The 15,706-nt window shown below is 44.4% G+C and overlaps 1 protein-coding gene across 1 annotated transcript in view; it reads right to left on the reverse strand.

The window, feature by feature from the left end:
* Nucleotides 1-15,706, reverse strand: part of LOC138503894 (mucin-5B-like) — a 1,431,798-nt gene that overhangs the window by 1,021,653 nt on the left and 394,439 nt on the right. The window contains exons 14-15 of the mRNA XM_069623965.1: nucleotides 9,435-9,573; nucleotides 9,153-9,260 (exon numbers count right to left, since the gene is read on the reverse strand). Coding sequence (XP_069480066.1) covers nucleotides 9,153-9,260; nucleotides 9,435-9,573 — 247 coding nt within the window. The remainder of the gene's footprint in view (nucleotides 1-9,152; nucleotides 9,261-9,434; nucleotides 9,574-15,706) is intronic.

Here is a 15,706-nt window from a genome sequence, read left to right on the forward strand (position 1 = left end):
TGGAGGGAACAGTTTAGGGCATGTGTCTGGAATTTCTTTGCAATTTGCAATGAAAGAAGGACTTGGGAAGGTCATGGACATGTTTACAAATTATCAAGTAATTTTTTCATGGATTGCGCGGAGACAAATGTGGCTTTGTTCTTCTTCATTTGGTCCAAAAATGGAGAAAGCAAGGCGCAATGTCAATAAGGCTGTTTGTGCCTTTCTAAGAGATTTTGGCATGTCCTTTTTTCACAATGAAAAAATGTTTCGTAGTACATACATTTTTCGCAGAGATGGAGTACATCTAACTTATGCTGGCAATCAGATTTTTCTAAGAAACAAACAAAATGCATTGCAACCTTTTTTAGAATGACAGCATCCATTTTGAAGTAGGTGTTGAATATTTTTAATTTTTCAAACACAAACATCACGCAAAGGCTCTTTTCAGAGCCACCACTTCCTCCCAGAGAAAATTGCAATGGTTATGATAGGGTAGGGCAGCACCTCAAAATTTTAGATGTCCGTGGACTGTCCGTGGACTTCTAAAAAATACAAAGGTCCTTGCTTCATTTATTTTCACTTCTAATTTTTAGCTGTGAAAGGGGCTCTGAAAAGAGCCTTATTTATTTTTTATTTTTGTTGTTTTATATTTTTTTGGATTTTTTATACACAACACACTAGGAGAGGAGGGGAAAGGAGGGTAAAGGGGGGGACACAACCACAGGGATAAGAAAGGGCGAGCTGAGAGAGGAAGATGTAGAGTGGGTTTTATTTGGGTAGTGAGCAGATCTTCTCGTGCTCTGAGACGACAGTCTCAAAACCACTTCGAAGTCGCTCCCCCCTGCAGAGTACTGCGTCACAGTACATACACACAACTGTGACCCTCGAAAGCTAAGGGTCATCAGCATTGCGTATGGCCTGTGAGGCAGCTTGAGGAAGACGCTGTACCACAGGAGTGTTCCTTGTGGTGACAGGATCAGAAACGGAGGATGAAGTAGAGGAAATCAACAACCTTGCGAACGGCCCCAGTGTGGAATGACTTGAGGTGTCGCTTCATGGTGGTGGTCCCAAAGCTATACGAACCATGCCTCCTGCGACTGAGTACCATTTTGCACTCATTGCAGGTGACTCGGTTCGCACGAGCCATAGGACCATTCCCATGAATGGTAAATAACCGCCACACCCAAGACTCATGCAGAGTGCGGGTAGTAGGGATTTCCACTACCTCATTCTCATCATCCTCTTCTTTCTCCTCTGCATCCTCACTCCTGTTCCTCTTTTCAGGCCCTTGGGGAGGTGGTGGTGGTGGAGGTGGTGGGGGTGGTGCGGAAGCAGGTGCAGCACCAGGTGGCAGTAGTGCAGCCATGGATGCCATCTTGATGATGATATCAATCTGCAAGTGGCAGGAAAAATCGCTGTGCTCTGAAGAGTAGCCAGAAACACAATGCGAATAAGCTCTAGGGTGTGGTCTTTTATAGGGGTGCTTGTACGCCGATTCGCGGACATGCGCGCTGTCCGCGGACAGATCTAACACAAAAAAAGGTTCAAGAAGTTTAAAAAAGTATGTAGAAACTCATGATTAGTATGTGGGACTTGTGCTATGGTGAGTTTTTATTGAAAAATATTGTGGATTACTTGAAAATGTACTTTTAAATTGTTCGGGGACACGAACGGTGTCCGCATTTTAGAACACGCGATCAGCGTGGGCGCGGTCACATGATCGCTTCGCGAACATGTCAGCGAAGGGAGCGGCTGTCCGCAGGACACCAAATGCACAGACATTGGTTTGCGCATGTGCGATGATTTTCTACGAACAATGTTTGGGTCCTGAAGTAATTGAAAGTATGTCACACGTCAAACGAACAGTTACAGACAGGCGTTTGTTCTTAGAACAGTTTCAACTTGGTAGCGAACAATACGGACAGGTATAATGTTCTTCAGGACACCTCCATTTTTGTTTATTTACGCACATTTCAGGACACCACGTGTGTTCTTAGAACAGTTTAAACTTGGTAGCAAACAGTACGGACAGGTATAGTGTTCTTCAGGTCACCTCCATTTTCGTTTATTTATGAACACTTCAGGACACCACTTGTGTTCTAAGAACAGTTTCAACTTGCTAGCGAACAGTACGGACAGGTATAGTGTTCTTCAGGACACTTCCATTTTCGTTTCTTTACAAACATTTCAGAACACCCGCGCTGCCCGCGGACACCTAAATTGTTTTAAAAAAAAATGAAATTAATTACAACGCAATATAAAAATGTTACTTTATTTAACATATATTAACAATTTATGACAGAGAAGGTGAGGCAGAAACGGCAACAAAAACAGGAGAATTAGGGGTTTCAACATGATTTGTACCAGGTGAAGAAGGGATGGAAGTCTCATCAAAACGTTTTGGGTCATGGAGAGGGTTTGGGGATAATTGACTTGGATATGGTCAAGGGGGACAAGTACATGTGGGACAATGGTATGTGGTTTTTGGTTTAAAATGATCTTCAACAAAATGTTTCAAATTATTAAAATTGGTCAACAATAAATCCATTTTTTCTTTTATGCTGTCAAGAGTGTTATCCATAACAGCTTCTTGAGAGGTATTTTCTATTTTGGTATGCTCTGTACAAAAAAATATATATATGTTAAATGTATATAAAATAATAATAATGAAATGGTTTATATTGTAAAGTATTTGCCATTAGTTTCACTATCTTCTGACATTTCCTCATGTGGGAAATGCTCCTCTAGCCATTCCAGAGTACTAGACATTTCTGTGAGAAAAAAAAGATATCATTTTTTTTAATCTAATACAGAAAATGTATCAATATTTGAGTAAAATGCGGTACACTTACTATTTCAGGTAGGTAAGGTATGTTCTGAGTACTCTGTAGGTCTGCTCTTGCTCTTAGTTGTGGAGTGTCTGTGAGGTAATTATGTTGGAAGCCTTTATCTTTTTTTTGGTATATTCCATTTTAGAACATATTGTATTTAAATTAATGGTTAGTGTGTTACATATATGGGTTACACTTTTTATGTATTACTACATATAATGTGTATGTGTGCTGATTTGTGAATTTGTAAAATGTTCATATGTTATGATATAATAATCAAACATACCCCCCCCCAGAGTTTTTAGGTAGTGGTACTGTTTTCCGAACATGTCCGCGGACATTAAAAGAGTTCGCGGACATCAAACTCAACAGAGAAGGTTCAGTATGTTCAATTTTACATGTAGATAAAATCTGAGTTATTATTATTAAGTTGTGCTACTAAAAACCTATGAAATTCAGTGAAAAAACTTTGTTAAAGGGACGTTATGGTTAAGTTGCGCTACTAAAATCCTATGAAATTCAGTGAAAAATCTTTGTTAAAGGGACGTTATGGTTCCAAGTAAAACTGAAAAAACCTCTGAAATTCGCCAGTTATGGTAAGATAAGCAACCATAACTCGCGCCACCACCATGCACTGCTAAGACTAACCCCTGACATCAAAGATAACATCACAAATGCCATTGATGACATCACTGATGACATCACATGTGTATTAACTTTTCATGAAATGTGTGTACCAGGGATTGTTATTATAATGTTGACAAAAAACTGGCAAGAATCATTGGAATAAATGACCGAGAGCTAATCTCTTGTGCAGGGTTATTATTCAAAGGGACTCTTTCACAGTTATGGAACATTCATGTTAGTGTGCCATTTATTGTACACAGGAGTGCACATAGCAGGCTTTGCTTGTATTGATGACTGATGCTGACTGATAAAGTAAAGTAAGCACAGTCTGGCTTTCTTTTGTTTTGCTATCACTCAACTTACCCTCCACACGAATCTGTTGGTTGTTTCTGTGACCATAAGTCTGGCTTTAGAGCATCCAGAGGCATAGAAACTGCTCTTCTAAACACCTGTGAAGACCTGCTCTCAATTCTTGACTCTAACTCTCCCTCTGTCCTCATTATTCTCGACCTCTCTTCTGCTTTTGATAGTCTAAACCACAACATCCGGATCACCCTGGGCATCACAGATCAGGCACTGGCGTGGCTCACCTCCTTTCTCTCTGACAGGCCCTCCCAAGTGGAACTTGGTCCTTTCTCTCCTCTATTACTCTCTCTACTTGTGGTGTCCCTCAGGGATCTAACCTAGTCCTCTGGTTTTTCAATATCTACATGGCCCCCTCGACCTACAGGATCTCTACCTTTAACTCTAACTTTCAGTGTTATGCGGATGACACACAACTCTCTTTCAGGCTACCCTCCGCCTCCTCCTCCTCCTCCTCACTCATACCCGACTGTCTATCTGCATGTCAGTCTTGGTTTGCTTCTAACGATCTTTGCCTGAATGCCAGTAAGACAGAGATCATACTCATTGGGACCCCTGCACCTGCTTTCCCACTCTCACACTGGCCGACCTCCCTAGGACCTGCACCCTCACTTACCAATGAGGCAAACAATCTAGGGGTTATCTCTCCTTCTCCTCTCACATCTCAGACATCTCCAAAAAGTCCCACTACCAACTGCACCTCCTGAGAGGTATTCTGCCTTTTCTCACTTTCCCCCAGATAATCACCACCTCGCAAGCCCTGGTTTTCTCTGGGCTGGACTATTGCAACAGACTCTTTCTCAATCTTTCTACCTCTACTCTCTGTCCTCTACAACTCATCAGAACAGAACCGAAGGACTTATCCTTGGTCAAGCCCATGGACCACAACTCTCCGGTGCTGAAGTCCCTTCACTGGCTCCCCGTGGCTGCAAGGATCAAGTTCAAGACCCTCTGCATAATCCACAAGGCGTTCTGGGGCTGGGGCCTGCACTATCTACAATGCTCTCTTCCTAAATACTCTTTGTGTAGAGTCCTCCACTCGTCGTCCTCCAACTCTCTGCGGGTGAGCCACTTTCACAGAGATTTGGGGGTAGATCTCTATTCTCTGCAGGTGCCTTCCTCTGGAACAGCCTCCCTGCCTCTATAGGTCTTGAGCGGGAGCACCTTAAGTTCTGTAAACTCCTCAAGACCTTCTGGTTCTCTTCCTCCTTCTCTCTCCCTCTCTCCTGCTAACCTCTGTTCTTTTTCTCTCCACCCTCCTTCTCCTCCCTAATTCTGTTCAGTTTTGCTGACTGGTTGCTTGTTTCAACTTCAAAGCCTTACATGTCCCAGGCTCCCCCGCCAGTTTTTTTGCAATTGCCTCCGAGCCACTGAACTATGTTCAGCATTACTGCACTTTTAGATCACGCTCCGAGAGCAGGGTAAGCTCTCCCTACTTTACCCAGGGCCCTGCTGGATTTGTTGCCCCCAGGTGCCCCTTCCTCACATCTCCGTCTGTACGCATGCATAACCTAAATGTACCAGGACTAGTTAGTTTGTCTGGCTTGTCGGTTACATGTAATTATAACAAATCCAAAATAACAAATACCATAATAACGAACACCATAATAACAAATTTCCAAATAACAAATTCCTTTATCACTTTTTTTTAGGGGGTTCTGACCCCAAAAAACAATTTATTGGTTCTTAATACTTTTCCCCCACCCCAAAACCACTATCCTCCCTCCCAACCCCCTTTTTTTTCTTCCGAATTCAGTATTTTGGAAATTGTTATTTTAGATTTGTTATAATGGTATACGTTATTTTGCGTCCCTTCTCCCTAGCTTGGTCGCTGCTGTAACACTTCATGCGCTTGCACTAGGTGAAATGCCGTTGTGCCGAGTGTGCTAGTTTTTCTGTCAATCACTCAGAAACTTCAAGGCCTAAGATTGATTACTGTATTTCCTTGATCCCTTCCCGCTTTGAAACACTCCACCTGTGTTTAAGCGCTGTATAAATGAACAATAAAATAAGTAAAAATAAATAAATTAATGCCATGATGTTCCCTTAAATAGGTTACCTTGCACTCCACTGCTAAAGGAAGTGAGATGAGCTGGAACTCCTCACAGCCCCCAACTACCCTTTTTTTTTTTTAAGCAACAACTGTATTTCAAAGTGACCTGAGCAGAGCTGTGACCGAGCAGTAATGAACTGCACTTACTCAAAACATATTTTGCTGTTGGGGCAGTCTGACTGTTGGGGCCGAGGGCTGACTCTGAGATGACCTTGTGCGATATGGGGGGCTCAAAGACATCCCAGGAGTGGATGCATTTTGGGCAGGAAGTGAGTGGGAATGGCTGGCCATAGGGATTAGCATGGCCTTAGGTATTCAATGGACTGCAAGCTCAAATGGGCACAAGTGTCTCACAAAGGCAGATGGGGCAACTCACCCCCCCCCATGTTCCTCGCATTTGATGTTATCACTAAAGAACAACCAAGAATCAGGAAGACTACGCAACCTGCAGGGACACTGGAATTGCCTGCATTCCAGGGTCTCAGTAAACATCCAGTATTTATTCCATGTGGGGCATTCCGTGAATTTCTTGCCTCCAGCTCCCCTGGATGAGTTGAAAAGCTATATTCTGAATCACCAAATGGGTAGTGCAAGGGACTGGCTACATTATTCCAGGTCCTGGCTCTGTCAAGAACAATTGTTGCCCCAAGGAAAGAAATGTCAGCCATGTTATTGATTGATCTTGGAAGGTTGAAAGGTGGAGTCGGTCCTGCTTGCATTGGTGCTATTGGCCGGAAAGGGTTTGCACTGCGCATAGGAGGGGCGTCTACAGCAGGCGTGTTAATAAAGTGAGCTAAGCTAATGCATAATATATTGCATGCACGCACCTCTGCCTACACTGCGTGTTATTTTCCACTCTTATAGTCCGTGCATTTAGATTAAGGGTACAAATGGGCGTGCAACCCAAACTATGTTTTAAAGGTGTTTGCAGGGGACGCACTGACTTTCGTGTAGTGGAGTGTGAAGGAGACACAGGGCACACAGGAGCATGCAATCTGCACACTGTCACTCTCCTAATGTTGCACGCACAGTACAACAAAGCACACATGTGAACGCAGGTACCAGTTCCTGTTAGGGGGATTTGAAGAGGAGGAGGTAGTGTGCGAAGGAAGCAGGGTCGATCCTATCAAGACAAGGCAGCATACAATTATTGTGGATTCTTCACCTGTGTGACATCAGACTGTTCTCGGCACAGACTCCAGTACAGACATGGCCCAGCCCCAGGCCCGATCTCACAGCACAGCAGGGGCCGCCGCATCCAGGATGGTTGGCCTACGTGAAAGGTACTCACTGGCCTGGCGCCCGCACAGCAAAACGCTGCTGACGGCCTGAAGCCAGGGTGCGCAGGCCACCACGGCTGATGGTTGGTCTTGGAGGTGGACCAATTCAAGTTAACAGGCTCAGGGCACGGTGCTCAGCCAGGCTGCACAGTGCCCTCAGCATTCCCTGTTAGACTCACACAATTACCATCACAATGATCAGTTCTGAGACTAGAGGGGGCACGTATGGTGCTTCATTCATGGGCTGCCACGCACATGCTGCTCGTGACACTGACCCGATCCCAACCTTTGCGGCGTGGCAGCGCCTCCTGGTCTGCTGCTGCAGCCAGCCTCAGCCTGCAGGCATTGCCGGTGCTCTGACAGGCAAGGCAGTTAGTATACAATTAGTGTAGAGGTGTTGAAGCAACATTTTGCTGCTCTAACACTTTCACAAATAGGCAAGAGTCCAACCTTGCCTAGTGATAGCACCGGCCCTGGCAGCAGCAACAGGAATTGGAAGCAGGCACAGGTGGCTCTGGTTTGGGAGTTATGGACCGCCTCCTGAGCATTCTAATGGACCCAGCTGCAGGATATAACTTGCACAGGGTGCTAGTTTGGCATTTCCCATCACTTCTATGCTGACGATACTCAACTCTTTCTTCATTTCTCCTCCTTCACACCTGACCTCCACCCTAAACTCTCCTCCTGCCTCACTGCTATCAAGAACTGGATGTCCTCCTGCTTTCTCTCTCTTAACACCGATAAAATTGAAGTCCTTTTCTTCCCCTCTAATTCTCTTCCCCCTCCCTCCCCTCCTCCTTTCATTCACTTTCCTCCCTCTAATCTCCCGATTTCCACCCAAGCTCGTAATCTAGGTGTTCTTTTTGATTCCTCTCTCACCTTCTCTCAACACATTTCACTCACCTCCCACACCTGCCGATACCACCTCTACAATATATGCACAATCGGTTCCTCCCTCACATTCCACGCCACCAAACTCCTTATGTCCTCTCTCATCTTCTCCCGCTACTTCTACTGCTCTTCTCTAATCTTTGGACTTCCCGCATCTCAACTTGCCCCTCTTAAATCCATATACCACTCTGCTGTTCGTACCCTCTGTCTCCTTACCTCTCATGACTCCATCTCTTCCTCACTCTCTTACCTTGGCTGGCGACCTTTCCACTCACAGCTTAAATTCCACTTTCTCTGCCTTGTCTTCAAATCCCTCTATGGTCTTGCTCCTCCTTATCTCTCCTCCCTTCTCTCCTTCTACTCCCCATCCTGCCCCCTTCGCTCCGCTGACCATTTCGTCCTCACTGTTCCTCCTTCCCCCTGCGCTTCCTCTCGTTTCTGCTCATTCCAACTCCTTGCACCTATGCACTGGAACTTACTCCCTCTTACAATCCGCTCTACTATGACCTTCGCCTCATTTCCTTGAAAACTTCCCCTATCACCTGATTCCTCTCTCCCCGTTCCTACTCCTCTCCCTTCCTCTTCCACTTTCCCTCGCCCTGTCCAACTCCCTCTCCTCCCCCACCTCTTCCCGCTCCCCTTTCTACCCCCCTCAGTTAATTGCTCTTTGCACTGTTTTGCTGAAAGATTCATGTACATTTTGCTCCCATTGTTAAGTGTTGTTGATTTTTTGTAATCTTTTGTAATCTGTTGTTCCATTGTACAGCGCCTTGGGTTAAAGCGCTCTATAAATAAATAAATAAATCAAATCAAGCTACATTGAATGTGGGAAACGAGGAATTGCAAGCACTCAGACATAACAGTTGCAAACGATCAAAAATTCAATAAAATCCTAGTGTATCAGTAGGTGCAGGCTCCTTACCGTAGTATCCTAAATTGTCAATCTTGTGTCATTCGAAAACATCTGATCCCAAGGCAAAAGCCCTGTAATGTTTCACCAAGTACTGTTTTATGCACGCCTGATATTGCCAAATTTCTCAAACAAATCTCTTATTAACTCTGAAGTAAATCACATCACCCTTGTTGGAAGTGCATTTAGCCCACCCAGACAATTAAGATACTCACCCTCACAAAGACTGTGATGGATTTAGAGCAGGTAGTTCCACCGGAGCCGCATGGAATATTCTCGGTTATCACCTGGAAAGTGCCACTGGAACCAGAGCTGCAATAATCCTGTGGGGAGCAAGGATATTGGAAATCATTTGGCAATTGTCAATAGACATTATTATAGGGGAGGGCATGTGCATATCAATGTATTGCTCAAATATGAGGTAGCAAAAGCACTCTACAATAACATAAATGGGCGCAGAGAATCCACTAAAACCACAGAGCAATATATGCATGTACCTGAACTAAGGTGTATCCACAGTTACCATTGAAGGTGTAGCGCTTCTTGTCGAAGGTGATGTAGTGACCCTCTCCATACAGAATGCATGATGCCAGTGTGTCCTCCTCTGTGCATTGCCACCGTCCATTGTTACATGTGCTGTGAGGGGAGAAGAGTCCATCGCAATGTAATTCAAACAAAGCACCTGTTCATCTGAGTTTAAACTTGAAAACAGTTTGGGATCAATCTTAATGAATAAGTGCACCACACATTTGACCCGGGATGAAAAGAATGTGACCAAATTGAATATTTGCTCTATTACTACATGTCAAGTGCCTGGTGGAGAAAGACATCACAGTTACGAATGCATACAATTAGCAAAAATACTAGTAAAGTCAACTCATGTTTGCATGCTTTCTGAAAGGGAATATACTGAGGAAGATAATTCACACCATAAGAGCACATTAATGTGGGTGCTAGGTTGGGGAATTTTAGCAGAACAACGGGTGTAAGCATGTTAAATAGTTACAATGTGCTTTTAGTTCTTTTTCTTAATATTGTGGATATTTATTGTGTCTGGACTAGCTATAGGAAGCCACTGTCCATCGGTATGGGTTACTGCCACACAGTAGATGGTTAGATGGGGAGAGTTCTTACAACTTGTGCCTTCTTGATGGTGTGTACCCTTCACAGCCGAGTCACCATTCCTCTTTCCACCTTCGACTACATGCTCCAAATTCCCACTCACAGGCTGTAGTTAGTGAGAGCGTGGAACAGTGCAGAAAGGGGGTCTTTAGTGGATCGAAGAATGGGTTTGAAAGAATGGTCGTAGGGTGGCCTACTGAGTTGGGTAAGTAGGGGGTTCTATCTGTAGGTGGTCCTCCCTGAAGAGGTGGGGGTTTATTTATTTTTCTGAATTACACGAGGATGGGGCTCGTTGATGGGTGTGAGGTCTGCTTCTCTGGTTTCTGCAGGTTCTGACTTCTGGTGATGCGCTGAGCGACCAGGAAGGGGAATGTGTCTGGCAATTCATTGAGGGTGGGCATTATGTGTTTGTTTTTTCAGAGATTGCTGACCTGGGCAGGGTATCACGGGAAAATGTATTCTGTTTTCTTTCAGGTATGCCCTTGGTTTGAATAAAACTCCATACTTCATCCTACTCATCACAATTTGAACTAACAGGTCATCTTAACTGAACAAAACGTCTAAAATCTGTACACCTGCAACTTGATACCTAGGTACTTGCAAAGCAAATCCACATATGAAAAGATTGGCACGAATGTTCTTTCAGATCTTATTCTCAAACTTGCAAACAAGAAAAACGAATGCAAACGTTGAAGCTACTAATGCGGGGATCACTCCCCCATTCCTTCCCCAAAGAAAAGGTTGACCAACACGATAGGAAAAGATTCCCACTATTAGGTAATCTATGTTGGTGGGTGGACTTTCCTTGTTATATTAAGAGGGGCAGGGTACCAGAATGAATTGTATCTTGAAACATGGGAGCAAACTGTGTGAAACAAATTTACACATCTGCTTGAAATTCATCATTTAATGTTATGTTATGTACCCGTTCCATGGGCATCACTGTGGGGTAATGGCCCAGGGCCTGAGTTAACCGCATGAGCGAGGCCATAATAAGGCCACTAGCACCCGTCCCATGGGCTAGGACACGGCTAATTTACAGTATTTCTGCTCTGTGAACAGGGAGCCTGGTCCAAGATGGCCATCCTGGAAAGGGAAGGCGGGGCTCCATACAGAGCCCCTCTTCCCTTTCCATAGCGGACGTCAGGAGCAGAGGGGAAGGTGCAGCCGAAATAAGGTAAGTTTGGGGGTGAGAGAATAAAAATAAAACAGGGACGGAGGGTGGGGTAAGATGGCAGGGGCAGCCGGCCATCAGGTGGCATGGAATGCAGGCTTTCACAGGCAGTGCAAGCCAGCATTCCTAGCCACCTGATTGGCTGGCTACCCCAGCCAAGGTGCGAATGAAACATGAAGAAAACTGTACCTGGGTTCCTGGAATCAATTCCTGCTGAACTGGAAAACTGTCAGTCATCTCAATGAAGCATGTCGAAAAACATTGTTGTAAACCTCATAGAAGGCCATTGTGTTACCACATAGGCAAATCTCAAAGAAGGCCCAACCCCGGGGTTGGTGGAGAATTTAGTCTCACTCTACACTGGCACCTTCGAGATTGCTGGCTCAAGACCAATGTTCAGTGTTTGAGCATGTCAGTGACTCCTTCATCTTCTGTTGCTTGTACAAGGCCCAATGCCATTTCACCATCCAACACTGAGGAAGGCGTACATTGTTGTGCGTTGATTGTAAAAATAATATGGAACAGGAATCCCTAATGTTTGGGAATTTTCTTATCTCTCAACCAGGCATTCACTAACCTCATCTAGTTTGTCTTGGTGATAGTTGAAGGGGCCCAGACCTGATGTAGTTGAAGGTGAGATGATGCAAATAGGATGAATTTTGCACCTTTGCGCCTTTGTGCATTGCTGTCTTTCGTAAACCTTTATTGTGGATAATCTGAGCTTTTTGCAGCAGAAAACGTGGACTTAGAAGAACACATCTGAGATCAGGTTTTCATTTAGTTGAAAACTAAATAACACCCTGTGCTTTCCATTTAAATTTAAGTCCACTGTGGATCCTTAACCAGCATTTTGGAGAATACATCTCAGACATAACTCTACAGATATTCGATAATCACCTAAAGAGGGATCCCAAAAACGGGAATCCTATTGATCAGGAACTTTTTATGGCATCCTCTTGTTTCCCAGGGAGGTAGCAGATGGTCCCTTCAAGTTGCGGAACTCATTGGACAATCATCTCCTGCTCATGTGATTAAGACACAGTAGTGTGCTCATTGGCAAATCCACTTGCTTTTCAAATGCTCAGTCACTCTTCCCCCAATCAAGAACAGCTTTGGATACATTTCCTGAGATTATTTCAATGACTCGCTTTATTTCGCTAAGCAGAAGGGCAATGCCACCATTAGTGGCAGTAAAGCTTTATTTTGTCGGTTTGGTATATCTTAGATTTCTGGCACTGCGATGTTCATAGATTGAGCCATCTTGTTTGTTTTGCATCTCTCAAAGCAGCCAGCATATCTTTAGCACTGTTAGATAGTACTGCTGAGCATCACCCACAGTGGCTTTTTCTTATATTTGTGTCCCTTCGCTTTGGGGGCTCATCATTGGTTCAATGGTCCTATGTCCAGAAACTCATTGATTCTCTGCTAAGGGTCATTATTAAAGACTGAGATGCAGTTTCGTTTTTTAAAGTTTATACAGAATGAACAAGAATAGTCAGGTTTTGCAACAAGAATGACAGGAGGGCACAAGGGGATCTCAGGCAGTTCTATCACTCCTAATGTTATAATTTTTTCAATGTCTTCTGTCAAGAATGATAAGAGGGCACAAGGGGATCTCAGGCAGTTCTATCACTCCTAATGTTATAATTCTTTCAATGTCTTCTGTTATAATTTTCTGTCAAACTTCAGGGGTCCGATAGGGCTTTAAGTTAACCCATTGTCCAGGATGTATTCAGAGCGAATGGAAGACATGTTTAACCCTCTCTGTTTCTTCTGAGAAGACTTCAGGGAATTGCAGCATCAAATCATGGAGGTTCTGCAGTTGTTTCTGCTGTTGTTTCTGGCTAAGATTATCATGGATTAAGCTGGGCTTGTCTCCATCCCTAACCAGCAGTGTCACCATAGTTACTGTAATTTGCTCTATGAGAATTGTCCGCCAATGTTTAAGCAAGTTTACCTCCTAGTTTGGGTCTTTTGTGTTCTATGGGTTGGGAGACTAAATAGTTAAGGCAGTGGTTGCACATGGGGTCCATACCACTTTAAAATCATCTTATTCTCCGAAGTGGGGAGTAAGACTAACACCCGGTCACCTACTGCAAGGACCTAGGCACTGTCTGTTGGGGAAAGTTTTGTTTCTGGTCTTCTTGAGCTTTGAAGAGGTAGCTCCTAACAACCTCTCTCACCACCTTCATTTGGGACTTTAGTTTAGCTGCAGCTTGTGATGTAGGTAATGGAGCCTCCTCTCCCTCTTCCTGAGTATTTTTCAACATATTAAGCACATCCCATGGTTCACAGCCATATAATAACTTAAAAGGGTATTAAATGTATCATGAGGTCACAATTCTTCCCGACTGTTTCCACTAGTTTCTTTTAAAAATGCTTTAGAGTTTGGAAAAAGCATTCCATAAGGCCATCCCTTTGGAGATGGTGTAGGGATATCCATAGCATTTTTATATTCAGTATCTCGTTCACCTCCTGCATAAGGCAGTACCCTGATATGTTAATATTCTTTTGGGGATCCACAGTCAGGACAAAAAGGGGATTAGATGTTTCAGGATGTATTGTTTTGTTGCCTAGGAGAAAAGCTGAGCCTTGGTCCTGGGCTTTCCTTATTCCTTGATGCCCTGCTGTTAAGTGGGAATTCCCAATTCCATTCCATTTTCTGGTGACTCCAACAGATGACCAGTTGGCTTCTCTGGGTTCCATCTCTCTCCACATATTCTCAGAATAGTAAGACCCTTTTTGTGAAAAAAAAAGTGTCCGCTTTGCTCCAGGCCGTTTTCTTCAGAGATAGCCGCTTCAAACGCTTCTACCAGATTGTGGTTGTTACTTTGGGCAAAGGTCAGACCCGTTCTTATCGGCCTGCCCAAAGCCTAGGCGACCTCGTTGTGTGTTGGGAAGATTTTCCAATTCACGCAAATGCAGAGCCAGGGCTCGTTTGAGGATTCCCTTGGCTATGGGGGTTCCACTCTTTATTGTATAGTTATGGGACACAGCATTGTGTAGTAGCACTTTAACCTCTCCCCGAGAGCCTCCGTCTATGACACCGGCTACCAAATCTAAGGAGTGTTCCTGCGCCGGCCATGACTTAGTGAATAACTTAATGTAGCTGCCTTGGGGTGGAGAGAGAACTAGGCTCATAGAGATCAGTCTCCTTTCTTGCTTGGGAATTTTGACTTTGGTTATGCTAAACATGTTAAACCCAATGGACTGGGTGTAGCACATTCAGGGAGACAAGCTGCCTGGGTAAGGCTTTTCAGTAACCTGGGGACAACCATGTATCAGGTTATTAAAATACCAATTCTGACACCCATTGTGGTAGATCAGGAGAAGGACAGGGTGCTATTTTGGCTAAATGTTTTTATTATAAATCAAACGGCCTCAGGAGCGCCTAATCCTAAATTTCCATGCTCTACTGTGTAAACGAAAACATAAAAGAAAGCTTGTCAAGATGTTTTGCAAAGCAAGAAAAGTCATCTGTCCCGAATCTTATGCTAATGAGTTTTGAACCTACCATTATAAAAGAAAAACATACATTCAACAAGTTAATACTTGGGGCCATAGCACAAGCAAAAGAATGGTGGCTGGTTTCTGAACCCACCAGGTTGAATTTGTATCAATAGGGGCTCCTTGCCCCGAGGCACAGTCCAAGCGAGTACACTGAATGTCTCCTTAATCTTTCTCCCTTTGTCACTGTTCAAAAAGTTTAAACATTTCTCTTGTCCTCTTTCTCACTTGGGGACCCCTGGCTCCTGTCCCCACTCTGTCTACTTGTGTTCTGTGGTGAATACGAGAGATTCATCCTCACTCCCCATAGGGGAGCGAACCCTTTTGGAAGCTTAACACCCCCTAGGAGACAGGGCAAGTGGGAACCCAATGGGTGACACCCCTAGAGGACAAGCCATCCCTTAACAAGGATGTGTGTAAGTCTCCCTGGTCTCAGGAAGCTAATGCCTTTATGGGCTGTATTGGGATTGCATAAGACAAATCTGTGAATATTTATGGCAAAGTAGCAAGTCTGGTTTCTGACCCTTTCCTGATGAAGCTCTACACTAATGGAGTGTTCCATCTCCTTACAAGAAGGAACATAAAGGCCTTTGAGGCTGACAGATGGACTTGGGAGAGCAGGAGAGATAGTTGAAGCCTGCAAAGCCACACAGAGGAGGGCCCGTCCCCTTCATGGCAGAGTAAGGAAGCAGTCCCACACAGACGGTGTGGAGGACAGAAGAGTGAGAGAGCCTGCAGAGCGCTGCTACCTAGAACAACCCCGGAAGCTGGGGAAGCTTGACTGTACTGCAGAGAGAAGAAATGCGCCTGCATGGAAAGTGGTTGACCGGCGCCTGCTGGAACTGATGCCAAAGTCCTGTCATAAACTGACACAAAGCACAGATGCCCACGCACCAAAGAGGCATGAGGATAAGCCAGAACAGCACTTCTGTATTTGAGTTTAGGAAACCAGGGAGAGGTCGGACA

Source organism: Ambystoma mexicanum, chromosome 11, assembly GCF_040938575.1.
Source record: "Ambystoma mexicanum isolate Mex_15411 chromosome 11, UKY_AmexF1_1, whole genome shotgun sequence".
Classification (NCBI taxonomy): domain Eukaryota; kingdom Metazoa; phylum Chordata; class Amphibia; order Caudata; family Ambystomatidae; genus Ambystoma; species Ambystoma mexicanum.